General features: G+C 44.0%; 1 protein-coding gene and 1 pseudogene across 1 annotated transcript; one reads left to right on the top strand and one right to left on the bottom strand.

Annotated features, from left to right (window-relative positions):
• Nucleotides 1–4,211: 4,211 nt before the first annotated feature.
• LOC111976048 (GTPase IMAP family member 8) lies at nucleotides 4,212–8,255 on the bottom strand. Its single transcript, XM_024004770.2, has 4 exons — nucleotides 8,128–8,255; nucleotides 7,214–7,918; nucleotides 5,845–7,053; nucleotides 4,212–5,729 (listed from the first exon to the last, which is right to left on the bottom strand). The coding sequence occupies exons 1-4, from the start codon at nucleotides 8,153–8,155 to the stop codon at nucleotides 5,428–5,430; spliced, it is 2,244 nt and encodes a 747-aa protein (XP_023860538.1). The 5' UTR covers nucleotides 8,156–8,255; the 3' UTR covers nucleotides 4,212–5,427.
• Nucleotides 8,256–11,133: 2,878 nt separating this feature from the next.
• LOC111976007 (interleukin-1 receptor-like 1) lies at nucleotides 11,134–27,442 on the top strand (annotated as a pseudogene).
• Nucleotides 27,443–27,802: the final 360 nt, after the last annotated feature.

The following is a 27,802-nucleotide window of genomic DNA, read 5'->3' as shown; positions in this document are numbered from 1 at the left end:
ATTGTGGGATGTTTATTGGCATTGATTCCCAGCCGGAAAAAACGGAGCCCTACGTAGCTGGAGCATACGTCACAGTATAGTCTGTACTACGCCACCTAGTGTTAAAAAGAGGGCTAGAACCTCTGTAGAAAGGAAGATTAAGAGCAATGTAAAAGAGGACTAAAGGCACACAGATTCGATCTCTCCAATTCACCACTTGACAGAGACCACACAGAGTTGCCAAGTAGTCAAGAGTTTCTTGATCTTCAGGTGAGGGTGGTTGAGGGAAGTGGGAAATAGTATTTTCTGAAATGAGCCACTGGCCCTTTAAGAGTTGCCCCAAAATCAGGATCTTCTGAAACCGGAACCTGGTGCTTTAAGAGTCCACTTCGGGTTGGGGAGAATGTTCTTATTGCGCAATCCTTATATTGTCCACAGTGTCCAATAGGATCTACACGTCCACACTAGCGGGTCAATTTCTCTGCCACCACTGAGCCTGCTTAGACAGGGAGACAGAAGTTGAGGTCCCAGAAAGACCGTGAGAACATCCAAAGGACAATCTTGCAAGGCACAGAGTAATTTGGGGTGAATATGAATGTAGCCTACTCGCCTATGATTTCACTCCCCTCTTATCACAGCACCTGTCCAGTCGCAATATAGCCTACTGCTCTCATTGACATCCAAAACATTGTGTAAAACAAGCAAACTCCTCCAGAGATTAAAAGGTTTAAAAACAATTCAAATCAATTGTCCATCAAGGCACTACCCCATGAATGAGCGCCGAGTGCCTCCGTTCTCCACACCGAGAACCTAGTACCAGAAATACTGCCGGACTACCAACCAATGACAGCCAGGTGAGTCTATTGCAAAGAGGACACTCCAATCGTGGCCGGCGCCGCTTCATATTCTGCACAAGGGCAATAAGCGGGTGAATCAGCCTTAGCTGTGTTTCATTTCGGACCTGGGGGAGATGCAACTCTGGAAAACACACACACTGAAAACACACACACAATCAATTTGCGTGCACGCTGTCAATCAACTCAAAGAAAAAAAGTAAAATAAGCATGTGTTTGTTATGAAAACATGGTTCACACTTGAATGGGAAAAGAAAAAGAGTTTCAGTTGCACTCCGCGATGGGTTGTCGTGCCGACCAACCTTACTGACCTGCAATATCAGGCAGGCATCACCCTTAGATTGGTCCTCCTGGACCTTCTTTGTTGGTCCTCTGTCCTCGACTCTCCTCGGCCCTATTGAGTAGGGTTTGTTTGATCCACCCTTTCATGCACTTCTCCTGGAGGGTCAGGTTGAGACCTGGGTGCTGGCACCCTTTCAGGCACTTCTCCTGGAGGGTCAGGTTGAGGACTTGGGTGTGGCACCCTTTCAGGCACTTCTCCTGGAGGGTCAGGTTGAGACCTGGGTGCTGGCACCCTTTCAGGGAACTCTCCTGGAGGGTCAGGTTGAGACTGGGTGCTGGCACCCTTTCATGCACTTCTCCTGGAGGGTCAGGTTGAGACCTGGGTGCTAGCACCCTTTCAGGAACTCTCCTGGAGGGTCAGGTTGAGACCTGGGTGCTGGAACCCTTTCAGGCACCTCTCCTGGAGGGTCATGTTGAGACCTGGGTGCTGGCACCCTTTCAGGCACTCTCCTGGAGGGTCAGGTTGAGACCTGGGTGCTAGCACCCTTTCAGTGACCTCTCCTGGAGGGTCAGGTTGAGACTGGGTGCTGGCACCTTTTCAGGCACCTCTCCTGGAGGGTCATGTTGAGACCTGGGTGCTGGCACCCTTTCAGCACTTTCCTGGAGGGTCATGTTGAGACTGGGGTGGCACCCTTTCAGGCACCTCTCCTGGAGGGTCATGTTGAGACCTGGGTGCTGGCACCCTTTCAGGCACCTCTCCTGGAGGTTCCATGGGTGCTGGCGTCTTCTGTGGCGCCAGCTCCCACGGCACAACAGGGTAAGGGCATGTTCTCAAATTATTCCTGTGAGTTGTCCGTTCTGGTCCTTCCTGTCCTTCAGGCCTAATTCTGTACACGGGGTCATCTGGGAATAAGGAGGCAACTATTACAAAGCGTTCTGGTCTCCATCTTGGGGCAAACATACCCTGAGCCCTCCAACTAAAGTTTCTCAGTGTCTCTCTCCTGGGAGTAGAGGCAATACCTTGGCTCATTTGTCGCATCAGTATTAGTCTCTGTCTTGTCTTTGTTCTGCTACAGTTTCATAGGCCCGCTGTAGCTTCTTGTGTTCCCCCTGGTCGGTAAGGTTGTCTCCATTACCATGTCCACTGGGAGACAGGCATGCCTGCCAAACATCACATAGAAAGGAGACAGACTAGTGGAGTCATTTTGTAAGCATTTCACTGTAAGCTCTACACCTGTTGTATTTGGTGCATGTGACAAATACAATTTGATTTGATTAACACTGTTGTTATAAGCATGTGTCAGCTCAGGGAGTTTGTACACCCAGTGGGTCTGTTCTTCCTCCTCTAGTGAACTTGAAAGGGACAATAGGGTGTGGTTAAATGTTCCTACTGGCTCATTACCTTGTGGCCAGTAGGGTGTGGCTCCATACATCTTACTCAGTTCGGCAACAATGGCTGACTCAAAAGCTGCTCCTTATGCATATTACATAGCTCCTCGGTCTGAGTGAATGTGCTCAGGACATCCGAAGGGCTGTATTACATGCTGCCATAATGCCTTAACAGTGAAACTAGCAGTCTGATTTCTGATGGGCACCACCCATGCAAACCGAGAGAACACATCCACCATGACCAGATTATATGGGTGCGTGTCTCCTGGTCACCCTAATGACTGGTAATTAATAGCAAGAACCTATAGAGGATAAGAGGTGACAGTAGAAACCAAAGCGGCTCTTACCTCTGGTCTTGCTTTTCGTGATAGACAGTGGCTGCAGTTGTCAGAATTTGTCAGAAACTTCACATTCTGCATGAGGGAAATAAGCAGGTCAATCACCCTCAGCTGTGTTCCATCACGGGCCTGTGGGAAGATGCGACTCGGAGAAAAAACACACACACTGAAATCCATTTACATGCACGCTGTCAGTCAACTCGTAGAAAAAAAAGCTAAATAAGCATGCATTCTTTAATGAAAACGTGGTTTTCAACATGGGTGAATGGGAAAAGAAACGTTGTTTCAGTCGCACTCCGCGACAAATATACTGATGGAACACTGCAACATCAATGTCACTGGAGATTATTCAACAGACATTTACCATTGAATTAACTTGATCTCATGTCATTGCAATATTTGATATGTGTCTAACAGCTGGATTTTGGAAAGATGAATTATGACTTGGAGTGACCTGACTTGTCAAAATTATGACATTAGCTGGTCAAAATAATGACTGCAGTAATGCAAAAAGACCAAATCGGTTAGGTTTAGGCAAGGATTCAACTTGGTTAATAAAATTTTTAAAAGTATTTAACCTATATTTAAGGTCCAAGCTATCTTATTCACCAGACGGGTTAGGAGAAGTTAAAGCAGAAATAGTAGTCCCTGGTCAACAGCCTGCTTTTCTCTAAACAAAGGTTTGGTCAGCAAATCCGATCCTTGGGAGGGGTTGAGTTTTCCCAGAACTGCTCACGTATTCTGTTTTCAATTACAGCGATGTTGTTGTGGCTGTGTTGATGTTGCTGATATAAATATTTTGTCATCGTGACCTTTCATCATAGTTGACCTCTGGCGGGTTTTCTATTTCTCCGCTCACTCTTTTCTCCTCCCGTATACCTTGTTCCTTCCCTTCTTCCCTCTTTCCCTCCATCCACTCCTCCTGCACTGAAACGTGGATCTCGTTACACATCTCGATCTGACTAGTTCTGAGCGAGGGATTCTGGGGGAGGACAAATACCTGGAGGCCAGGCCTATGTAGCTGTATATGGTTGATTACGACCCCCTCTTGCCAGTCACAGGCTCATTGGTTAGATGCGAGTCCTGTGTGCTCTCACTGCTTACGAAGACTAATTTTGCGAGCATCAGCACTGAACTAAATGGTCTAAATGGTACAATGCTCCAAAGCCCCCAGGGGGTGGGAGATGTCAACATTTTCAAGTAGGCCGAAATTACTGGTGTCCGAGTCAGCATAATGTTTGTCTTTCTGAATACATTAAAGTGTATCTGTCGCTACAATGGGAGTGGGATAGTTAAATTGTCATAGTGAGACCCAGTAGTAAAAATGAATCAACCATTCATTTCATATCCAATCGCAAAACATAGTCAGTTGAAACTGAGATTATCATCTTTATTCCTACCCCATCCATTACAATTCTCTATAGATGAGTATACATTATAATGGTCAATACAGACATATTTCTATGCATCCGAAGCCTCTGTGAAATAAATACTCATAGATACCCAGTTCAGATACAGGAATTCTTTACTGTCTCAATATAGAGTAAATTGATTGCAGCAGTATAAATACAAAAGACATAAAAGTATACTACAAATCAGGTAAACAAAATCAGAAAAACGTGGGCAATTGATGAAAGATAACCTTAGCGCCACGGACTATGAAAAGTTCTGGAAAGTCACCCAGGGTAATTAGGAAACAATATGTAATTTGGGCAAACTATCCCTTCATGCAAAGACGTTAGTTGCTCCTTTTACCTTTTACCGGTCTCCCTAAAACTATTTACAGAACTACTATTCTGCTTGTCAAACAGATTCTACAGTGTGCTGGGTCAGCTGTTCAAATCAAATAAAATTGTATTGGTCACATACACATGGTTAGCAGATGTTAATGCTAGTGTAGCGAAATGCTTGTTTCAATGGTTAACTTAAGGATCGGACCCTTTTTTCCCCATTTTCGCCTAAAATGACATACACAAATCTAACTACCTGTAGCTCAGGCCCTGAAGCAAGGATATGCATATTCTTGGTACCATTTGAATGGAAAGACTTTTACATTTGTGGAAATGTTAAAGGAATGTAGGAGAATATAACACATTAGATCTGGTAAAAGACAATACAAAGAAGAAACCAACCGTAAAAAAAAAAGAAGAATTGTACCATCATCTTTGAAATGCAAGAGAAAGGCCATAATGTATTATTCCAGCCCAGGTTCAACTTAGATTTTGTCCACTAGATGGCAGCAGTGTGTGTGTGCAACGTTTTAGACTGATCCAATGAACCATTGTATTTCGGTTCAAAATGTTGTATCAAGACTGCCCAAATGTGCCTTATTTGCTTATTAATAACTTTTCATGTTCAAAACTGTGCACTCTCCTCAAACAATAGCATGGTATTATTTCAACGTAATAGCTACTGTAAATTGGACAGTGCAGTTAGATGAACAAGAATTTAAGCTTTTTGCCAATATCAGATATGTCTAAGTCCTGGGAAATGTTCTTGTTACTTACAACCTCATGCTAATTGCATTAGCCTACGTTAGCTCAAATGCCACGCTGGGGACCCACCAATCCTGAAGAAGTTTTTAATTAATCAGGGGAATCAGACTCCACTTTATTCTCTCTGGCCTCTTCCTCTTGTATCAGCAAACTCACCAGCAAAATCCCTGCTGCAGCCCCTATAGTAGTCCCTGTGGCTGCACTTAGTGGTGCCCTCACAGAGCCAGCCATGGCCCCAACCACTGCCCCCAGTACTGCTGCCCCAACCTTCAACCATGGTGCATCTCTCTGTTCATCTCCAACTCTCTGCTCTCGTCCTGCTGTGTCCCTATGCCTCTCACCATCCTTCTGTGACAACATCTGTGTCTTTCTCAAATTTCTATGTTGAGTCTCTGTAAAAGAGAGTGCATGCATTATGATTTAGCATTAACAATAACCATATTTTACTTTATTTAACTACATTTATAGCTAAATGAGATCTGATATAGAGGCAGTTAACGCACTCACTTAGATAAGAGTTGTCCACCATGTCCGCAGGTGCTGTAGATTCCACTCTGTGTAGTTGTATTCGATCCTCCTTAATCTTCGCATGGTTGATCATGTCTTCTCTCACTTTATTCTGCTGCTTAAACTCCGCTACATCGTTCTCTAGCATTGATATCTTCACTTCTTTCATTTCATACCTTTGTTTATTCTCTTGTAACTCCTGTATCTCAACAATCATGGCATTCAACTCCTCTTCTCTTTCAAACTTTCTCTTTTCCAGGTTTTCTATCTTGTCTCTCAGTTCTTTACTTTCTCTTTCATGCTTCCTCTTCATCTGATCCAATGCTATGTCTTTCTCCACACACATTTGTTTGAGGGATTCCTTCTCTCTTTCATACTCCATACGTATGTCTTCTATCTCCTTTTCTCTCATTGTGTTTCTCTGCTCCATCTCTTTCAACATTCCATCTTTCTCCTCATGTCGCTTATCTATTTCCTCTACTTTCCTCTCTTTCTCTTCAATCATCCTTTTAAGCTTGTCATTCTCCCTCTCTTCCTCCTCTAGTCTTCTCCCAATCTCCTCAGAGCTTTTTGTCAACTTCTTGTTGCTCTCCCTGAGCTCCCAGTACATTTTGAGCCAGTGTTCACCATCGTTTCCCATCACTGTCTCCTCAATTTTCTCCAGAAGTTCTGTGACCTGAGGGCCTCCAGCCGGGCTTGTGTTATCAAAGACATGGTACCTGTTGCTACATTTATCGACAAGCCACTGAAGGGCAGGCCATCTCTCGATGTGAAGTTCGATGGCTGTGTCGCCAAGCTTGTCTCCCCAGGTGAACAACACTATAGCTTGACTCCAGACTGACCGACCAATCAGATTCAGTTTTTCTTCTGCTCTTGACCTGTCCGTCTCTGTGAATGTTTCGTCACAGCGTACGACCACGAGGACAGCGTGCGGCTCGGGAGCACAAAGAGATGCACCTTGGGTAATCTCAATTCTTACTACTTCAGGAGTGTCCTCAGTGCAGTATCGCCCATGCCACCCGGGTGTGTCCACCACGGTGACTTGTCTTACGGTGATGTCACCCTGTCTTTTCACACTGTGTGAAGTCGTGTGTCCAGCCTCAAAGTTTTTCTTACCCAGGATGCTATTTCCAGATGAGCTCTTCCCAACCAGTCGAGGTCCCACTATCATGATTCTTTGTTCAGCTTCAGATAGTTGGTGGGACTTACCTAAATGGGAGATATTTATATTAGATTACAATCTATTTGCATGATTTCAGATATTGTACCGAACCAATTAAAATGTAAGGGTAAAGGTTTTGGGGAAATCATTTAGTAAAAAAAAAAATATATATATACAGTATATATTTAGAATTCTCCCGATCCTCACCCCTGAGCAGAGATCTGAGTGTTTCCCTCTGTCTCTGAACCGTCATCCGTCTCAAGCTCGCCCTCTCCTCCTCTGCCATCCTCTTAACTTCAATTGCCATTGAAAACCTCTCATTCATGACAACATAACCAGGACCACCTGCCACCATCTCATCTATCTTCCTCAGCAGCTCTGGGACGTGAGTGACATCATTGCCCCATGTGTTGGCCCTAGTGTTTAAAGCATGGTACCTATGCCCACACTTCTCCACCATCTCTTGGAGAAACCCATGTCTCGCTATGTGTTCCTCTAGTGACATTCCCCTGAGTTTCTCACATTGGGTAAACACTACCATCATGTGTCTCCAGAGTATGTGGTTGAGAAGCTTGAGGGGGCCCTCTACTGTCCATTCCCTGCCTTTGCGTGAGTTCAAAGGGATGACCATGAAAAAGGCATGGGGACCTGGTTGACACATGGATATGCTGGCTTCTATGTTACGGTGGACAAGGAGAGGGTCCTGCACGGAGTACTGGATGCATCTGTCTGATGTGTTGACCACAGTGACCTGCCGGCCGTCCACTAGACTCTGTCTCCTCACACACATCTCCACGTCCCTCCTGGTGTCAAACAGCTTCCTGTCCAAGATGGTGTTTCCTGTTTGACTCTTCTCCAGCCAATCCCTCCCCAGGAGGATGATTCTCAGCTCAGGGAGAGTACGCTGGTCCCCTATTAGAGAGAAGAGTACATGTTTTATAAAATATAACAGACTTGAATTTAGGCATTACAGTATTACCAAATTCCCAATATATGACCAATATTTTAGCTAGAATCAACATAACATATGACTATTGATGACGAGGCCTATATACTGTAAATAAAATGTGAGAAAACTATAAACAATGCACTGAAAAGGTAGATATAACTCAGTAACTGACCATTCTGTCTCTTTGCTCTGGAAGCCATTTAGTGCCTCTCTCTCTCTCTTTCTCCCTTTGTTGGACTTCCCTGAAGTATACTCATTGAACCCTAATATCCTTTCCATTATCTCTCGTTTTGACTTGCTGGTCATGCGGGCGCTCAACAGTCAAAGTCCAGTTTCTCCTGACTGTAATGTAACTCCACCCACATTGCAGAGAAATTACATTTTGTTCAGTAAAGATAACACATCTTCATAAAGCAAATTACATTGACTGACAGACACAGTTATATAGGTAGTCAGTAGTGGATCTAATGATTTCTGTCATGTCATTGAACACCAAATGTCAGAAAATTATCCATACAAAAATGCTAATCTAACATCAAGTAAAGTTTAGAATGGTGTGCCTTACAAAAGTATTTATCCGCTTCCTCAAAAAGCTTTTATTATTCAGATTCAAATGCAGAGTGAATGTAACAGCTGTTCCACTGCCAGGCTGTAAAATAATCCCTGAGTGAGAATTAACTGATTGCAAGCCATGCAAAAAGTAATAGGGCCTTGGCTACAGTTAAGAAATCCTGATTAATTACTGTCATTCTCAAAAAATACTTAACAAGCTCTCTCCTAGAGATATTATTGCAAGACTTCCTGGAGTCACTGAGGGCTTTTAAGCTTAAATAATAAAGGGCTGATTTTGCAATCCAGTGTACAGTATTTTATTCAGATACAGCTGAAGACTGTACTGAAGAGACCCACTCCCTTCAACCTGCTTGTGCAAGAGATCTATTATTAATTGTGTTTTCCCACCTCCTTAGTGAAAACGCCATTTAGACATCATAGTATCAGCGTAAGATTTGATAGTTGATTCTCAGCTTGTCATTCAAACGGTCTGTTATTGCCAAAGCACGTGAGCAAAGGTTCTGCTAAATACAATTATAATTTCAGTCAATACAACATATTCATCATTTACATTATGTAAATTGTATATTTCTATTATATGCAGCTCCTCAGAGTTTGGAACACACATAGTCCAAGTCTATGGTAGGACTTGCATATAAACCATGAGTATTTGTAACACATGGGTGTTTCAATGTGATATGGCTGTGTGAAGCTTGTGACTAATACTGTGCCTTGCCAAAGTCTTCAGACCAATACTGTGCCTTGCCAAAGTCTTCAGACCTCCTGGATTTCTTCACATCCTATTGTGTTACAATGTGTGATCAAAATGGATTACATGTTGTTGTTTTTTTATCAACAATCTACAAAAACTAATATGTAATGTCAAAGCGGAAGAATATACTGTATATATTTTGGGGGGTATTTTACCCCCAATTTTGTGTTTTCCAACGGGCTCGGGAGAGGCGAAGGTCGAGTCATGCAGCCCCCTTGGCCAAACCCTCCCCTAACCCGGACGACACTGGGCCAATTGTGCACCGCCCATTGAGACTCCCGGTCACAGCTGGTTGGGATCGAACCAAGGTCTGCAGTGACGCCACAAGCACTGTGATACAGCGCCACTTGGGAGGCCCTAGATTATTATATATATTTTTTTTATAATATATATATTTTTAAAGATAAATAAAATAATCATAACTAAATTTTTTAAATGTATTTTATTCATAATACAAAAATCCACTTACATTGCTACATCAAACATGTCTAGCAAACCAAACACAGGTATTAACAATGCTCAAACATACAAAAATTATAAAAATAAAATACAAAAAATAAACAATTTAAGTGCAATTATATTCACTCTGAATATATTTTATTATAATGATTCATGAAGGTGTTATTCTTGTTGTTATTCACTAGGGTTAGTGTTTTAATAAGATAATTAAATTCAATCAGAAAAATTGGTAATTTTGGTATAGAATTTTTGAATTTTTGTTTGTGTATAAAGTATTTGGCAACAAGAATAAAAAAAATTAACAATCATTTCAGTGGTTTTGTTATCATTGCAATAGTAACATATTATATCTTTTATGTTAAAATTATAGGCAGTGTTCATAATGGTAAATAAGTACTTTGCAAGGTTTTCCCAAAATTCTGACACAAATTTACATTCAAAGAACAAGTGAGACAGATTCTCACCTTCTTTTTCACAGAAAACGCAGATATCATCAATAGCCACACATTTGGAAATCATAGAGTTACATGGATATATCTTATGTAAAATTTTGAAGTGCACTTCCTTAACTTTGTTTGGTATACAGTATTTGTAGGGCCTTAACCATGCATTTTTCCAGACAATGTCAGGAATAAGCATGTTCCAGAAAAACTTTCCTCTCGGTGTAAGTTGGTTTTGTGAATGAAGAATTTGTCTTATATATTTATTACAACAAACTTAGTCCATGTCATTGACAGAAAAACTTGAATTGTTGCATCACATTGTGTTGTTGTCCGCCGGTGGCTAGCTAGTCAGCTAGCTAAAATTGTCCCTTTCCTAAATTAGCCATGGCTGGAGATAGGGATTTGGACTTGTGGTTTTACTTAATTCTCCGTACTGGCCAATGATTATAACGCCAATTCTGATCCAACCATTAATTCATACATTGTTTTGCCCCTGGCCTGAGAGGATGTAAGTTATATGTAGTTAGATGTAGAAGGCTAATGTTAACTAGCTAACATTGCCCAGGAATTGAAGTAATGCCACGGAACAATGAGACAGATATTTCACCGGATGTATAAATGTGAAGCATCCGCTTGGCGTTTCCATTCACTACCACATATGGCAGTGAGAGGAAGCCCAGTGGCTGGCAGTAGTAGAAGATGGAAAGAGATGGATTTTGGCAGACGTTCTGCTAATTTTCTCATCGATTAAACATTTGTTATAAATTAAATGTTCTGTTCCCAAAACTAGAATATGTTACAAACATAGTGGACTAAGTTTTGTAGACTTTACCCTTTGCCAAAGTTTTAAAAAATTGCGTCGTTCAGAAGGAGTGCTAAAGCAAATTGAGTAACTGCACATGCCCACTTCAGAGTAGGCGTTCCCTAACGGAAATACGCACGTGTGCTAGCGCGTGCTTGGCTCTGCCCACTATGACTCAATTGTTCCGTTTTGAAAGGACAGGATGTGGTCTATCTTGGTTTAGTTATAAACATATTTTGTTAGGCTAGCGAAAAAGCATTTTAGCCAGGTAGCCTAGGACAACAAAATTGTAAAGCGTGTACTGTAGGACAAAGTGATAAACGCTAATGACAAAACGGTTTCTCTACAAGTACGGTGAGTCAACATGTTTTTCTACATGCACACAGAAATCAGACAGCCACATTATATTTAGCTTACGTTGACTGAACTAAATCATTGTGTATATTTTAGTTGTCACTGTATTAGACTAAGCAGAGGTGATTTGATTATGTTTAAAATGGTGCTGGAATAGGGAGGCAGCTCATGTTTTCTTTGTAACTTGCGGTAACTCTGTGGTTCTAAGTCAATAGCGTTAGTTGTTTAGTGGTCCGAAAATGTCGGAAACTTACTTGGTCATGTAACGGTCTGTTACTGTACATGCAATATGCATTGTGGACTTCACTGGACAGAGGTTGCGATCTGGTTTTGTGATAAAACAAAGGTGTGATTGTATTTCTTGGGTTTTGTCACGGTCGCAAGGCATATGAATTAACAGGTTATAGAACAAACATCGCAATTATCACAACACATTTTACCCATGCACTGCTACGGAGTTAGTTGGATTTTTCCAATAAAAACGTTCCAGTGTTCTGTCAAATAACATTAAAACTTCTCTGTATTTGTCCTGGAAATATATACACACAGCTGGGCAACATTCCAAACACTTAAAAGACACACTAACCCCTCAGCCATCAAATTAAGTGGATACTTCTGATGACGTCTGACGAGTTGCAGGGCTAGGGAGGAAGGAATCATTTTTAAATGGACCGCCCTTGCCCGGAAATTCGTCACTCGATCATCCCGCGATGTTTGTGTTTTCAGCTATGGGTAGCTTGTTGGGTGCTTTATATGCGATACGTCAATCATGATTGCATATCAACTTCTATTAACTATATATTTATTAATATACACCTACTGTATGATAGCTAGCAAATTCATTTGCCAACTAACATTAGTGTGAATAAGGGAAAAAAAATGTTCTACAATTTCCAGAAGTTAACCAAACAAAAACAATCGATTTTATGACACGTGTTGTGCATTAGTAGCACAATTTCTAAATTATTTACATTCGGTTTTAGTTAGACTTGTATGTTGACTACATATTGACGTTTGAGTTTTTGAAGATTTTTCTTAGCTGATGTACAATCATCGCGAATTTAATTATGGGGCGTTTCAGGCCCCGAAGTGAACATAATTGTACACTCGCAAACCTTATTAAAAACGAGGGCTGAGGGGCTACCGTTGCAAACCACCCTTTGCTAATAATTTGGACCGACAATAAATATGGCCGCGGGGATTCCCCCAAGGGCAGAGGGCTGTGTACTTTGATTTTCGAAACGCAACCCTGGACTGATAGATATTTGAGGGAGAGGTTAGACTGCGCCAGTGTCTGGTGGGTATTGTAGCGACCCGCACAGGCAGCGGTGTGTTATGTGGTAGGCTATTAGTGGGTTGTGTTGTACTGGAATGTTCTGATGCCGGGCATCCTGGTGTTTGGTGGCAGGGGGATGGAGCATTGGAAGTTAAGACCAGGTTTAGCCATTGTTCTCTCTCTTACGTCTGTGCTTCACAAGAGGTCACGGTTGGCTTGTGAGCTACGGCCAAACAGTAGCCTGTGTAAAGTTGGGTTAATAAACCGTCAATTCGTAAACTCAACCCTCTGTCTGGAAAATTGTTCCTTTATGATCTAGTCAGGTCATTACATTGGTGTCAGAAGTAAAAACGTTGATAAAAGTTAGCCATCTAGCTAGCTGACTTAGTGGAGGTAGGGGACAATTATGGCCAAGGAGGTGCGTGTGCATGGACGTCGGAGGATCTGGATGAGGAGATCGCCAGGGCGTCGGAGCCCAGGGGCCGCTTGAGGACGTTAGAGTGATGGCGGCTGAAGCGGGCATGAGTCCCTCTTCGACTGTGCTTCGCGCGGATTCTGGTGGGCGGACCGAAGGGGTGACGTCGACGCGGCGGGACGTGGAATCTGGGGCTCAGGATGTAAACAAACATGGCGGCGCCTAGTTCCCGGCTGCGTCCGTATCTGTTAAGACCCCGAAGTATTCCGGTAAGGCGGATTGGGAAGCTTTTCATGCTCAGTTTGAACTGTTAGCTCATTTTAGGGGGTGGTCGAATGAACATAGGGCACTGCGTTGGCTTTATGCCTCACGGATGAAACTCTGACATGTTTTGATATTGATTAGCCCCGAGGACAGACGTGATTATGGTGCTTTAGTGGGAGCACTGAGGAGGCTCTATGGACAGTGTGTACAGCCCGGGCTACTGCGCTCCGAACTGAGTAATAGACGCAGGCAGCCTGAAGAGCCTCTACGGGCGCTAGCTAATGACATTGAGAGTGCCTCTCGGCGGGCATATGCTCACATGCCCCCCTCCGTGCAGAGCGAGCTAGCACGGGACCAGTTCATACAGGCGCTCTCTCCTACGGAGCTGCGCATACAGACCCAGCTGGCTCATCCTGGGTCATTGCAGATAGCCTTGGAGATGGCTTTGGAGAGGGAGCTGGTGTGGGCTGGGGCTTCAGCTGGGAGTTTGGTGGGGGTGCAGGGAGACAGACCCTCTGTACGAGCTGGGGGGCAGAGCAGCCCGGAGCCGGAAAAGCCTGCATGGGTGGCTGAAATGACAGAACTCATTCATGCTGTATCGCTATAGGCGGCATGAAGCACATGCCCTGGTCCCAGGGTCTACTGGGGTTGTGGCCAGCCAGGCCATCTGCGCCGAGTATGCCCAATGTCCCCCAGAGCTCAGGGAAACGGCTCGGGGTCCGCATAGACCGGGTAGTGCGCACCCCTGGCTTTCTATCCCAACCACCATCTTCTTCAGGAGGAGCCCACCGGCACAGACGGGGAAGCAAGGCTCCACTTCCCCCAGAAGCAGACGAGGGCAAGCGGATGGAGCCTGTTGTTGTGGTGGGCCGGACCTGTGTTGGGGACTTTTGTCATGTCCCTGTCACTGTGGAGGGGGTGCCCTGCTCTGCCCTGGTGGACACTGGGTCCACAGTAACCCTGGTGAGGCCAGATATTGTGCCAGGTTGGACTCAGTGTGAGCCCACAACTGTGCAGCTCCGCACAGTCACAGGTGAGCTGGCACCCATCAAAGGGAAGGGAATAATGACTCTGACAGTAGGGGGCAGGTCTGTGCGTCATCCTGTGTGGGTGGCAGCTGTGCAGGACCCTTGTATACTGGGGTTGGACTTTCTTAGGAGCACAGGCTGCCAGTTAGACCTAAATGGGGGCACACTGAGCTTCCAGGGAGGGCCGGTAGTCACCATGCCCCCCCTAATGTCACATTCACTCAACCCAACAAACCCTTTACTCCAACAGTTAAAGCAGCAGAGACTCATGGCTGCCCCCCCTCCCCCACATCTGTGTGTGACCTTTCCCCAGCCCCCCTGTCACCTACGGCTGTGTGTTACATTCCCCCAGCTACCTCCACGACACAGCCCTCTGTGAGCCTGGGCCGCACCCTCCCAGCCCAGCTACCCCAGATGGGAGAGGAGAGGACACTGTCTGCAGTGAGGGAGATATGGGGGAGGAACTGTGTTGGTCTTGACCCCGAGCAGCAGGAACGGTTGGGGCAGTTGCTGTTTGAATTCAGAGACAGCTTTGTGCTGAGTGAGGAAGAGGTGGGTCAGACTCATCTGGTGCAGCATGAGATCGACACAGGTGATGCTCGACCCATCAAGATGCGTCCCCGCTGTATCGCGCTGGCACGCCAGGAGGCGGCTGACAAGGCTGTGTTGGAGATGCAGCGGGCAGACTTCATCGAGCCCTCAGACAGCCCCTGGGCGGCGCCAGTCGTCCTGGTTCCGAAGAAGGGGGGCAAGCTGAGGTTCTGTGCGGACTACAGGCGGCTGAATGAGGTAACCAGGAAGGACTCATACCCCATACCAAGTATAGRTGAGTCGCTGTACCTGGTTAGGGGTTGCTCCTGGTTCTCCTCACTAGACCTCCGCAGTGGCTACTGGCAGGTGCCTCTCCTCAGAGGCCAGAGCCAAAACTGCGTTCTCCACTAACAGAGGACACTGGCAGTTCAAGGTCCTGTGCTTCGGTCTGTGCAACGCTCCAGCTACTTTTGAGCGTTTGATGGACAGGGTGCTGGATGGCATCCCCCGACAGCAGTGTCTGGTATGTGTGCCTCGATGACATCCTGCAGCTCCTTCCAGTCAGCCCTGGTGGCGCTATGGCGTGTGCTGGAGCGGGTGGCTGCCGCAGGTCTGAAGCTCCACCTCGAAGTGCCACTTCATGAGGAGAGAGGTGTCCTTCTTGGGCCACCGAGTGGGGAAGGTGGGGATCAGCACCATGGAGGACAAGGTGGGGGCTGTCCGAGACTGGCCCACCTCCACCGACCAGCGTCAGCTGAAGAGCTTCCTGGGCCTGGCCTCGTACTACAGGTTTGTACGGGGCTTCTCAAGCGTCGCTGCTCCCCTGAACCGCCTGCTGCCGAAGGACAAGGCTTCCACTTGGACAGTGGAGTGTGAGGAGGCCTTCAACACCCTCAAACGTGCACTGATCGAGGCCCCCGTGCTCGCCCCCCCTGACCTCACCTTGCCCTTTATCCTGGACACAGACGCGAGCAATGTGGGCATGGGTGGGGTGCTGGTCCAGGTGGGGCCAGAGGGGGAGAGAGTGGTGGTGTACTTCAGCAAAACATTTGACAAACATGAGCGCCGCTACTGTGTCACCTTGCGGGAGCTCTTGGCTGTTGTGGCTTCCGTCCAACACTTCAAGTACTACCTGGGTGGCCTGCCCTTTACTGTAAGGACTGATCACTCTGCTCTCCAGTGGCTCATGTCTTTCACAGAGCCAGAGGGGCAGGTGGCACACTGGTTGGAGGAGCTTCAGCCGTATGACTTCAGCCGTGCACAGGGCAGGGGCACGCCACTCCAAAGCCGACGCCATGTCCCGTCGGCCCTGTACTTCTGACAGCTGCCGCCACTGTGAGCGGAGAGAGGGACGGGAGAGAGAGCTGTGTGCAGAGGAGAGGGTCTGTGCCACAGTTTGTCGGGCGAGCTGGCCTGTCTGCTGTGAGCTGCAGACTGTTGACGTGGCTGAATGGGGGCAACAGCAGGGACGGGACACAAGACCTACAGCCAGTGCTACAGTGGGTAGAGGCGCAGGTGAGGCCACCATGGGAAGAGGTGACAGCGCTCTCACTCGCGACCAAAGGGTTGTGGTCAAAGTTTGAGCGACTGCTTATGGCGTGCTACAGCGGGCATGGAAGGAGTCAGCTACGGGAGAAGACAGGTGGCAGGTGGTGGTCCCAAAAGCATTGCGGGAGGCTGTGCTCCAGAGTACTCATGGGGGGGGGTGGGGACTGGACACTTTGGGGTCACAAAAACACTGCGCCGCCTCCGTCAGGGCTTTTACTGGGGTCAGCACAAGAGGGATGTGGAAGACTTTTGCCGCCGCTGTGACAACTGCACAGCGAGAAAGGGCCCCCCAGGCCGCTCTCATGCTCAGCTCCAACAGTTCCCAGTGGGGGCTCCCATGGAGAGGGTGGGAGTGGATGTAGTTGGGCCGTTCCCCACCACAGACAGTGGAAACCGCTGGGTGCTCACGGCCATGGACTATTTCACAAAATGGCCCGAGGCCTATGCTCTGCCTGACCAGGAGGCAGAGACCATCGTCGACGCCCTGACAACGGGGATGTTCAGCAGGTTTGGAGCTGCGGAGTCCATCCACAGCGACCAAGGCAGAAACTTTGAGTCCCGTGTGTTCGCCACCATGTGTGAGAGGCTGGGTATGCACAAGACCCGCACTACTCCTCTCCATCCTCAAAGTGATGGCCTTGTGGAGCGCTTCAACAAAACGCTTGGACAGCAGCAGGCCATCGTCTCTGCCAAACACCAGCGTGACTGGGACAGACTCCACCTCCTGCACGCCTACCCTCCTCATGCTGGGGAGAGAGATCCGCACCCCTGTGGAGATGGCGTTTGGTCGGCCCCTGGATAACCCTCATGTTCCCCCGGGGCCGGAGTATGCCCGGAGACTCCAGGACCGCCTGGAGACAGCCCACACCTTCGCTGTATTCCCTGTTCCCGCTTCCTTGTCCCTCATATCCCGTCCTTCATCCCCTGGGTCCCAGAGAGGCAGCCCCCTGTTTCACATCTGGACACTCCGCGACCATTGCGGTCACGCAGGCAAAGGAGACTTCTGGGTCGCTTCAGAGACTTTGTTTGTTCCCTCAGGGACGAGGGACTTTGTGTTGGGGGGGGGGGGCTGTGTAGCGACCCGCACAGACAGCGGTGTGTTATGTGGTAGGCTATTAGTGGGTTGTGTTGTACTTACCAGTGTTCGCGGGGTCCGACATGCCAATCAACCTGCTATCTGCCAATCACGGGGATTCCTGGAATGTTCTGATGCCGGGCATCCTGGTGTTTGGTGGAGGGGGGTTGGGCAGGGGGATGAAGCATTGGAAGTTAAGACTAGGTTTAGCCATTGTTCTCTCTCTTACGTCTGGGCTTCACAAGAGAAGGTCACGGTTGGCTTGTGGGGTATCTTTTGTTTATTTGGCGTGGGCTACGGCCAAACAGTAGCCTGTGTAAAGTTGGGTTAATAAACCGTCAATTCGTAAACTCAACCCTCTGTCTGCACAATTGTTCCTTTATGATCTAGTAAGGTCGTTACAGTATTGTAGTTTGGAATTATGGGAAGGACACTGTGGAGATGAGCTCAATAGTTTAACCCACAACTCCTAAACTGCTGCAGCCTGGTCTCCTAGACTAGACGTAACATAGTAAATGTAAATCTGGGACATGCAAATGAGTATTATATCTTACATTTGGTATGGTTACATAAGAGAGAAGGTTACTTAACTCAAAAATGAAAGTAGGGTGGTTGGTCAGGCATGTACAGTTAACGTCTAGCTACCCAGAGGTTACATGCTTGAATCTCATCACGGACAACCTTAGCATTTTAGATCATTAGAAACTTTTCAGCTACTTTTATCTTCTTTGCTACTACTTAATGTTAGCTGACCCTAACCTTAACCCTTTAATCTAACTCATAACCTTAACTCTAACCCCTAGCCTAGCTAACATTAACCACCTAGATAACCTAGCTAACATTAGCCATAACAAATTGCAATTTGTAACATATCATTCTAATTGTAATTCGTAACATAAAATACGAAATGGATGATGGACATCCACAAATTAGTACAATACAAAGTTTAACACAACATACAATTTTTATTTAACTAGGCAAGTCAGTTAAGAACAAAATCTTATCATGCATCAGCATCATGCTGTGGGGTTGTTTTTCAGTGGCAGGGACTGGGAGACTAGTCAGGATCAAGGGAAAGATGAGCGGAGCAAAGCACAGGGAGATCCTTGATGAAAACCTGCTCCAGAGCGCTCAGGACCTCAGACGGGCAAAAGGTTCACCTTCCAACAGGACAACGACTGTAAGCACACAGCCAAGACAACACAGGAGTCGCTTCGGGACAAGTCTATGAATGTCCTTGAGTGGCCCAGCCAGAGCCAGGACTTGAACCCGATCAAACATCTCTGGAGAGACCTGAAAATAGCTGTGCAGCGACACTCCCCATCCAACCTGACAGAGCTTGAGGGTTTGCAGAGAAGAATGGGAGAAACTCCCCAAATACAGGTGTGCTGAGCTTGTAGCGTCAAACCCAAGAAGACTCATATTTAAGTTTATATATATATTTTTTTTTATTGCAAACATTTCTATGAACCTGTTTTTGCTTTATCATTTGAGTATTGTTTGAAAAAACAATTGAATCCATTTTATAATAAGGCTGTAACGTAACAAAACGTGGAAAAAGTCAAGGGGTCTGAATAATGCACTGTATTCTGTCATTCTTTGAAGGATGTTATCTAGCAAGCTTAGCGACTTTGCTCAATGGACTTTTTTGTTTGACTACAGTTATAAGGTTTTTATGATTCAACAAAGCTATACTCGGGATGTGTTCTGCGCTTCCTGGGCGCACTCTGTGTTGAGAGTGTGGTGGATAATTGTTTCAAAATATAACACTTACAAGAACTTGTGAATTCAATATAGGCTTTTAATACAAGTATATCAGAAGCCTAGATGGTCTGCGGAACACACACTTTCCCAGAGCACTGGCTCTGTATTTATACACACAGCATATGAGTCCATCCCACATGTAAATTAAGTTACTTCCCTCAGGTCATCTGCCACCATTATCTTTTAGTCCAGGCTTCCTGCTTGTTCATGCCCAATAACACCTATATCTGCTCTTGATTAAATTATAATGGTGGCAGGACCCTTTCGTGTCCTAAAAATAATATATRTCTATCTTACCCTAAGCACTTATGGCCTTGAATAATATACTTATGTTTGTTCCTCTTTATCTAATCTTTGGTATCCTGCCCTTTCCATAATAGATAATGCACTTAAGTGTCACCTCCTCCTCTTTACCCTAAGCATTTATGCACTTATGGCTTTGGCCATTATACTTATGTCTGTTAATCTTTTTGGTTTCCTGTCCTTTCCAGAATGGCAAATGCACTCAAGTGTCGCCTTCTCCTCTTGTGGTCTAATGTACACCTGTCTTTGCTCAATATTGTCATATCTGTCTCTATGTGTACCATTTACTCCCACAATAGCCTACTGCTGAAATGCGCTGAATGCTGCAACCCAGGCATAGTGACCATAACTTGGTTTTAAATGCTTTAAATGGTCACTGGATAAATATGAATTATTCCCTGAACTAAAACTTGGTAGATTTTGGGGAAAAGATGAATTCCTAGCTGTAATTATATCTGAACAATACATTTCTATTTTTCATCAATTATTGTGAAATATGTAATCAATGAACACACCTTTGATCACAGAAATTATGGCAATTAGATTTTCAGTATATTTGATGGGTAGTGCAAGTGTATTGCCTAATGTGAAAACAGTGTATTGTACTGCAATTTACTGTACAGCATTTTTTCTAATGATTAACTGGTTGTTAAAATGACTAAATTGAGAAGGGGTGTTTGCTGATTTAAATAAATGTTTGCATGGTATTTCACAGTGAACATATATTTTGGATAATAGGTTGTGTGGTGAAATACGTCTCCAAACAAAATTAATGCACATAAAAAGTTTGAATGTGACTTTATGCTTGAAGTGTTACCAGTTTGGAGTTTTGTACTAAGAGTTTAAATAAATCACTTTATGCTTGTAAAAATAGCACCAAAAGCGATTTGATGTTTGTTTTTTTAGCAAACACTGTATATTTTCCAAAGAGGTCATGGTTTCTTCATTCAAGCTTGATATGTTACATGGCCATTTCAATAATCCATATTATATCAACATTTTAGTTTTCATCATTTCGCTGTGTATCTATAACAGGATATCCTAACAACATGTTGAATATGACTCTGTTCTTTCTTATCAGTGGAGGCAAGTTCCTGGTTTTGCAGAAAATGTGCTCCTTCACTTTCAGGGTAAGCTCTTTCAGTAATTCTTCACTCTGAACCTAAAAAGGTTTTCTGCATATGTATTTTATTCCCTCTTGAAAATAGGTATGTCATTTATTAATGCATGGTAAGCATGGTCTGATGTTTTTATTATAGGGTCTTGTGTGGAATGATAGTTCCTGTTCGACTTTACAATAAGGTAACATTCTTTTTTTTGTTCCCCTTGTCTTGTAGTTGGTGGATGGTGGTCTCATGTTTCTGCTCCTCGGTTTGACTAGGATTTCTGCCCAGAGAGAAATGTCCTTAAACCCACTACAATAGGTCATTACACAGGTATAGCATCTTCTTCATATTTCACACATTTCTACATCCCATTATTACAAGGCATAGTGAATATATTGTACCTTGAACAATAGACCTCTTTTCCTTCACATGCAACTTAATCGGGTAATGTATGTTCTATTTTGGCAGAGTCCCCATGTAAACTATTTGACAAGTATAAAACTACTGTGACAGAGGGGAGGCCCTTAGTTTGCCAGCCTACTATGACCTGAGTGAGTTGGTTTGGGCCAGCGTGACTGAGTTTACCTGGTACAGAACAGAACCCAAGAGCTCCCGTCCTCTGAGGAAGAGCGTGTGCATCATCATGGACGGTGCTCTTCTTCCCCCCTTTTAATCAACGACTCTCATTACTACACCTACTGGTAATACAACAACTGTGTGTGTGCGTGTGTTTAGGGGTTAGATTGGTAATGAGGCGGGGGAGCCCTGTTTGGGAAGGTTTAGGGTGAGGGTTGATTCTGGGTTAGTGTTGAACCTGAATGTGTACATAGGGCTAGGGTAGGCATGCACATTTACAAAGAAAAACCTAAGGGTCCCTTGTCTTGCACAAACGTTGAAATAAATTCTATTTGAACTTACTCTGCCGATTTGAAATTTTAGACAAAAATATCCCCAGAAAACTATTATTACCGACTTCAAAACGCAGAACTCTGTGTGTGGCAATAAAGATGTGTTGCTCCTGACCTAAGGCCAAGCACAAGACGGAAGGACATGCACGATGATGCATGATACTGACGGAAATTTTGCAGGTGTTTACATGGTTTTGAGCATGTGACAGGTGATAGAAATTTCAACTGCAGTATTGGCACTCTAAAAAGTTGGGTAATAATACTTCCTGTGGATATTTTGTCTCAAAATTCGACCCATTTGAAGGACCAACCACAACAACAACTGGTAGGGTAACATGTAATACAATTTTATTCACATTCTGACTCGTAAGGAAACTTTCCAAATTTTTAAACTGCTTAGTTTCAGGCTGTATATACTATTAGAAAAAAACATTTGCTATCTACAGCCTAAATGGGTTCTTCGGCTGGCCCCCAGTTAGAAGCCTGTTGGTTCCCTTTTGGGTAACTGGTACACTGTATATGCTTATGTTCCAGGAGAAAGGCAGCAGACACCTGCCATATTTTTATGACAGAGGTGATTGTGGTCAAAGCCCAACCGTTCGATCATTCAGTCCTGTTTACCGATATCTCAGAGTCCGCAGACAACATYGCTATCCCATGTCCTGACCGCGTGGAAAAACTGTGCCAAGATGGAAAAGAAAACTTAGCCTGGTATAAGGTACTGAACATGACCAGAATGCTAACACAAACCTCAAGCCTGTAAAACTATTTACCATTGGTTCTCAACTCCTGTCCTATAGCTCCTAAGGGTTGCACCTGCTCTTGATGAGTGGAATCAGGTGTGTTACTGCTATTTCAGCAATGAGTTTGTGAAATTGTTTGTCTTTAACTTCAGAATTTCAGTCCCATTCCAAACGAGTCTGAGAGAAATCTGTGGGTGTACGGCGCCTCCAAAGCAGACGAGGGCATCTATACGTGTGTGTGCACGTGGGAGCACAATGGTACGGTTCTCAACACTTCTGCATCCAGGAGACTAAAGATCCAAGGTATGTAGGTTGTGGCTTGATAACAGCTCTGTCAATTCTCTCAGCATTTTATTTATTTGATTTGAGCTTTGCTGAAACCTCATCCAAGATGGCAGCAGGGTCAGCAAACATGGAAACTCTAGGCTACATTACAGCAGGTTATTAGGCTACACTAGGTACATTAGGCTCCATTTATATCAAACAAACAGAAGCAAAAGCAACCCTCATATSACATGTGGTCTTTGTGGCAGCAACAATCATCAATAACATCAGTGACAACGTTTTGAATGTATCCAAAAGTATCTTTCTGACTAAACTGTGTTTGTCTCYTTCAGCTCCCTCTGCCTCACATCCTCCTCAGATCAACCTGCCTAGAAACGGAAGCACAGAGACCACTGACCTGTGTAGGGATCACACCTGGATCAAATACTTGTGTTGTGCTTGATTTGGTTTGCCCAGTAATCTCTCTGTCTTCATAGTATCTCTTGTTCTTCATAGACACCACTAAGAAGTTGAGGTGTGAAGCGTTTTGTGGGCAGAACATTGAAGACAACTGTCACGTGTGGTGGGAGATGAATGGAGTGAAAGTGCGCTCGCAGCAGCAAGGCTACTCAGTGAACACCACCAGGTAGGTACACACATGCACGCACACACACATGGATTCATGCATACACACAAGCACACACACACACACTTGTTTTGAGAACAAGGTAACATAATTTAAACATTTCCTTGAAAACAAGACCCCAGATTTACYGTTGAGAATTCGCTGTGTGAATGTTTTGTGTGTATGTGTTACTGTAGCGAKGTGGAGGTATCTTCCATGCGGAGTATCTTTACGGCTATCCTGACCATAAACACAGTGACTATTAAGGACCTCCAGTCAAAGTTCACGTGTGTTGCAATGAACGACCAGCAATGGATTTATGCAGTGGTTACTCTCAAGCTAAGAGGTTAATGCACACACACTTAAACATCACACAAACACCCAGACACACAAAATCACACATATAAACTGTAACTTTCTTGGTGTTGTGTTCTCCCTGTCTTCCCCCCCACAGGGTTTATGTTTATGTATCTATGTGTGGTGCTAGTCTTTTTMTTCTTGCTWGCTGCTGTGGCCGTCAAAGTGTTTGACATCGATCTGGCGCTCTTCTTCCGTGGAGTTTTCAAATGCTATGGTCGATCTGAGGGTAAGAACATCTAGCCACCCACTGAAGTTTAATGATGCTATTTCACTAAGATATTTCATTGTACAGAAATGCTTATTCAGCCTACATGATCTATATAGTATTGGATACCATATCAACATATTACTACATTTAGTTCTTAGTCACCACACTGAAGCATGGCCCACTGATTGTGCAGTGCAGTTGTCTGCAGTAGGCAGTAGGCCCTTCTCAACAGGTCCCGGCTGGGGTCAATCCCACTGCAAGTGTATTAGTAATGGGCAAATTTATATTAAACTCAATTTCAGTTCAAATAGAATTTAATCAAATCTGTACAATCTACTCCTTTCATGCTGAGGTTTGACAGAAACCTCTTTGTCTGTGTTTTCAGATGGGAAGGTCTATGATGCTTACGTTGTCTACCAGATGGATGGTGTAGACAAAGACATGGAGGAGAAAGTGTATCACTTTGTGAGCAGCGTTCTGCCCAATGTCCTGGAGCAGAAGTGTGGCTTTAGACTCTTCATCCACGGCAGAGACGACTTACCTGGAGAAGGTTGGTTCTTTCAGACTGTGTCCTACCCTCTAAGAAGCAAATGTAACAGTAATAAACAGTACTGAAGTCAAAAGTTAACTTCTCCCACTCCTCTCTGTTCTGTTGTCCCCAGACCACATGGAGTTGGTGGAGGACTGCATGCGGCTGAGCAGGAGGCTGATTGTCATCCTGACCCCCAGCTCAAGCACATGGTCAGGCTCAGGAGGTCAAGGGTCATGGGGATGCTCGTCTTTGTTGACCACAGCGGAGGACTATGACTGTCAGGTGGGGCTCCTCCAGGCTCTGGTCCACAGTGAGATGAACGTCATCCTCATCCAGCTGGGGGACATGGGGGAGGGTGGCTACACACACCTGCCCCCCGGCCTGCAGCACCTGGTCCGCAAGAGTGCCCCCTTAATGTGGCAGGAGGGAAGGCGTGGGTCGATGCTGCCCAACTCAAGCTTCTGGAAGAGGGTGCGTTACATGATGCCTTGGCCGCGCCACTCGACTAGTTATAACAACCAGTTAATGACTGTTCTATGTGAACAATCAGATGGTCTGAGGACTTGAAGGGGGTGGCTACACACACCTGCCTGGGATTCTGTTATAGAAGAGAACACCCCCAGGTTCTCTGATAATCCTTATTCCAGTCATAGAAATATCATGAATTATTCCAGTGCTGTGCGTTTAACCACAATATTTGTTGTATTATTTGTTCTGTCTTTTCAGGTGGATTAAACTGAAATTGCAACCAACTTTCTAAGGCTGGTTTAAAAAATAACAATATTTTGGAGATTATTTCCTTTTCAAACAACCGAAAGTGAGCAGTTGTAATCTGAATAAAGGGAAAAAGGCCCTTCTTGAACATAGGATGAGACATTCCTACCAATTTACTAGAGAACCAGTTTGGATTTAAGTATAACTTTTATTTGACTGATGCCTTTAGTGAGATTTTTCCACAAATAGACAGTTATTTTTCTTTCCATGGTAGCAAGATCTTATCTATTTTTGCTAACTTTCTATAACAATTTATTTGAGTGAGATCATTTCTTTCTTTTGTGATTTGTATACTGAGTATGCCCACATCTCTGTTTGTGATTCAATACGTAATATAGTACACTTATCATAATTTGGTTTTAATCCAGAGAGGATAGCAAAAGTATCTAGATCCTCTGAGGCCGTGGAGAGATTCTAATTGTGGTTTTAAAAGAAAACATGAATCATCAGCGTACAATGACACCTTAGTTTTTAAGCCGCGGATTTCTAATCCCTTAATATTATTGTTTGATCTAATTTTAACAGCTAACATTTCGATGGCAATAATAAATAGATATGCCGATAGTGGACAACCTTGTTTTACTCCTCTAAATAGTTCAAAACTTTCTGAGATGTAGCCATTATTTACTATATTACACCTAGGGTTACTATACATAACTTTAACCCATTTTATAAGAGGTTCCCCAAAATTGAAATATTCTAGGTATTTCTATATAAACTCCAGTCATACTTTATCAAATGCCTTTTCAAAATCAGCTATGAAAACCAGGCCTGGTGTCCCCTATATTTCATAGTATTATATTGTTTCCAGTACTTGTCTTATATTATCTCCAATGTATCGTCCATGTAAAAAAAACTGTCTGATTAGGATGAATAATATCTGACAATACTTTTTTAATTCTATGCGCCAAGCATTTTGCTAGGATTTTTGCTTCACAACACTGAATTGTAAGAGGTCTCCAATTTTTTTAATTGACGAGATCTTTATATATACCACTTGGGTCCTGTTTCAGAAATAATGATATCAGACCTTCTTGTTGCGTGTCTGATAATCTACCATTTTATATAGGAGTGGTTAAAACATGCTAATAAGGGTCCTCTGAGTATATCAAAAAAAGTTGTGTATACTTCCACTGGTATGCCATCTAGCCCTGGAGTTTTCCCAGCCTTAAAGGCTTTAATTGCATCAAGAAGTTCCTCCTCTGTAATTTGGCCTTCACATGAGTCTTTTTGTACAGATGTTAATTTGACATTATTATTAGGGGGAAAATCCATACAATTAGTTTCAGTGAGTGGAGATGGAGGAGACTGAAACGAAAACATATCTTTAAAGTACTCCTCTTTCAAAATATCATTCGGTGAATCATGCATGACTCCATCATTTGTTACACGTTTAAATAAAAACAAATGGGTAGCATTTCTATATTGAAGATTGAAAAAGAATTTGGTGCGTTTTTCCCCATATTCCATCCAGTTCGCTTTATTTTTATAATATATTACACTGGATCTTTCTTGAATAAGTTCCTCAATTTCTTTTTCCTCTAACTTATTCTGTGCCTCTATGGTACTGTTTTTATTGCTATCTAACTGTACTGTTGTCCTTCAATTTCCTTTGTTAATATGGACTCTGTTGTTCTTTTGGAAATTCTGTAAGAGTAATATATATGCCAATTATGTGATGATCCGACCGCATTCTGTCCCTTATCAACACTTTTTAAACTTTTGGTGCCAGAGAGGTCAGGGTATTCAAGTCTCCAAATATCCACTAATTCCAATATATCCATGACATTCATGATTTTCTTAAGTGCCTGAGGGTGATAGTTTGTTGTGTGATTAAATTTTTGGTCCATAGAGGTATTTAAGACCGTATTAAAATCTCCCACCATAATAATAGAGTCTCGTGTTGCTTGTAGAGTTGATCAATTCTTATATATATTTTCAAAGAAGCTTGGATCATCATTATTTGAGCCATATAGGTTAATAAGCCATATCTGTTAATTGTCCAATAACATATTTAAAATAATCCATATACCTTGATGATCTGTTTGGACAATTTGCACATTTGGATCAAAATTACTGTTAATTAAAACCATCACTCCTTTTGAATTTCTTTGACCATGGGAGAAATATATTTCACCCCCCCCCAGTCCTTTTTCCACAAACCTTCATCTAAAATTGTTGAATGAGTTTCCTGTAAACAATAGATTATTATATTCCTTCTCTTTTATCCAGGTAAATACTGATCGTCTTTTCTTATTATCTGCTAAGCCATTACAATTGTAACTTGCTATACTTATTTCACCACTTACCATAATGAGACACAACTTTCAATTCATCAAAATATATGTTTGTAAACGTACCATTAAAAAGTAACATGATGATTGAGTGTCTATATAACTGTACCATGATATTTGCAKTGCTACTAAGTAAACCTCCAATTGGTCCCCACTATTCCACCCGCTAAAAGCCCTCCTCATCCCGAGTTGGGTTGTCATCCCAATGCCCGGCAGACCACCCCTGACCCCCCGGATCCCATAGCCCTGAAAAGACTGGGATCCATCCTTCGAAAAGAGCACACAGTGCCATTTGCAGAACAGAAGTAGATCAACTGCCAAATGCATTTCCATCACCCTCACCTCGATTTGTATTATATATAGCCATCAAAAAATATACACTGCTCAAAAAAATAAAGGGAACACTTAAACAACACAATGTAACTGCAAGTCAATCACACTTCTGTG

The sequence above is a fragment of the Salvelinus sp. IW2-2015 genome, linkage group LG2 (genome assembly GCF_002910315.2).
Source record: "Salvelinus sp. IW2-2015 linkage group LG2, ASM291031v2, whole genome shotgun sequence".
In the NCBI taxonomy this organism is placed as follows: domain Eukaryota; kingdom Metazoa; phylum Chordata; class Actinopteri; order Salmoniformes; family Salmonidae; genus Salvelinus; species Salvelinus sp. IW2-2015.
This window is presented reverse-complemented; position numbering and strand designations above follow the sequence as displayed.

Coding starts and splice junctions, on each gene's coding strand:
- LOC111976048 (XM_024004770.2), bottom strand. CDS start 8,155: ATGGCTTCCAGAGCAAAGAGACAGAATG. Junction 7,919..8,127: donor CAGAGCAAAGAGACAGAATG/GTCAGTTACTGA, acceptor TCTCTCTAATAG/GGGACCAGCGTACTCTCCCT. Junction 7,054..7,213: donor ACTCAGATCTCTGCTCAGGG/GTGAGGATCGGG, acceptor TCTCCCATTTAG/GTAAGTCCCACCAACTATCT.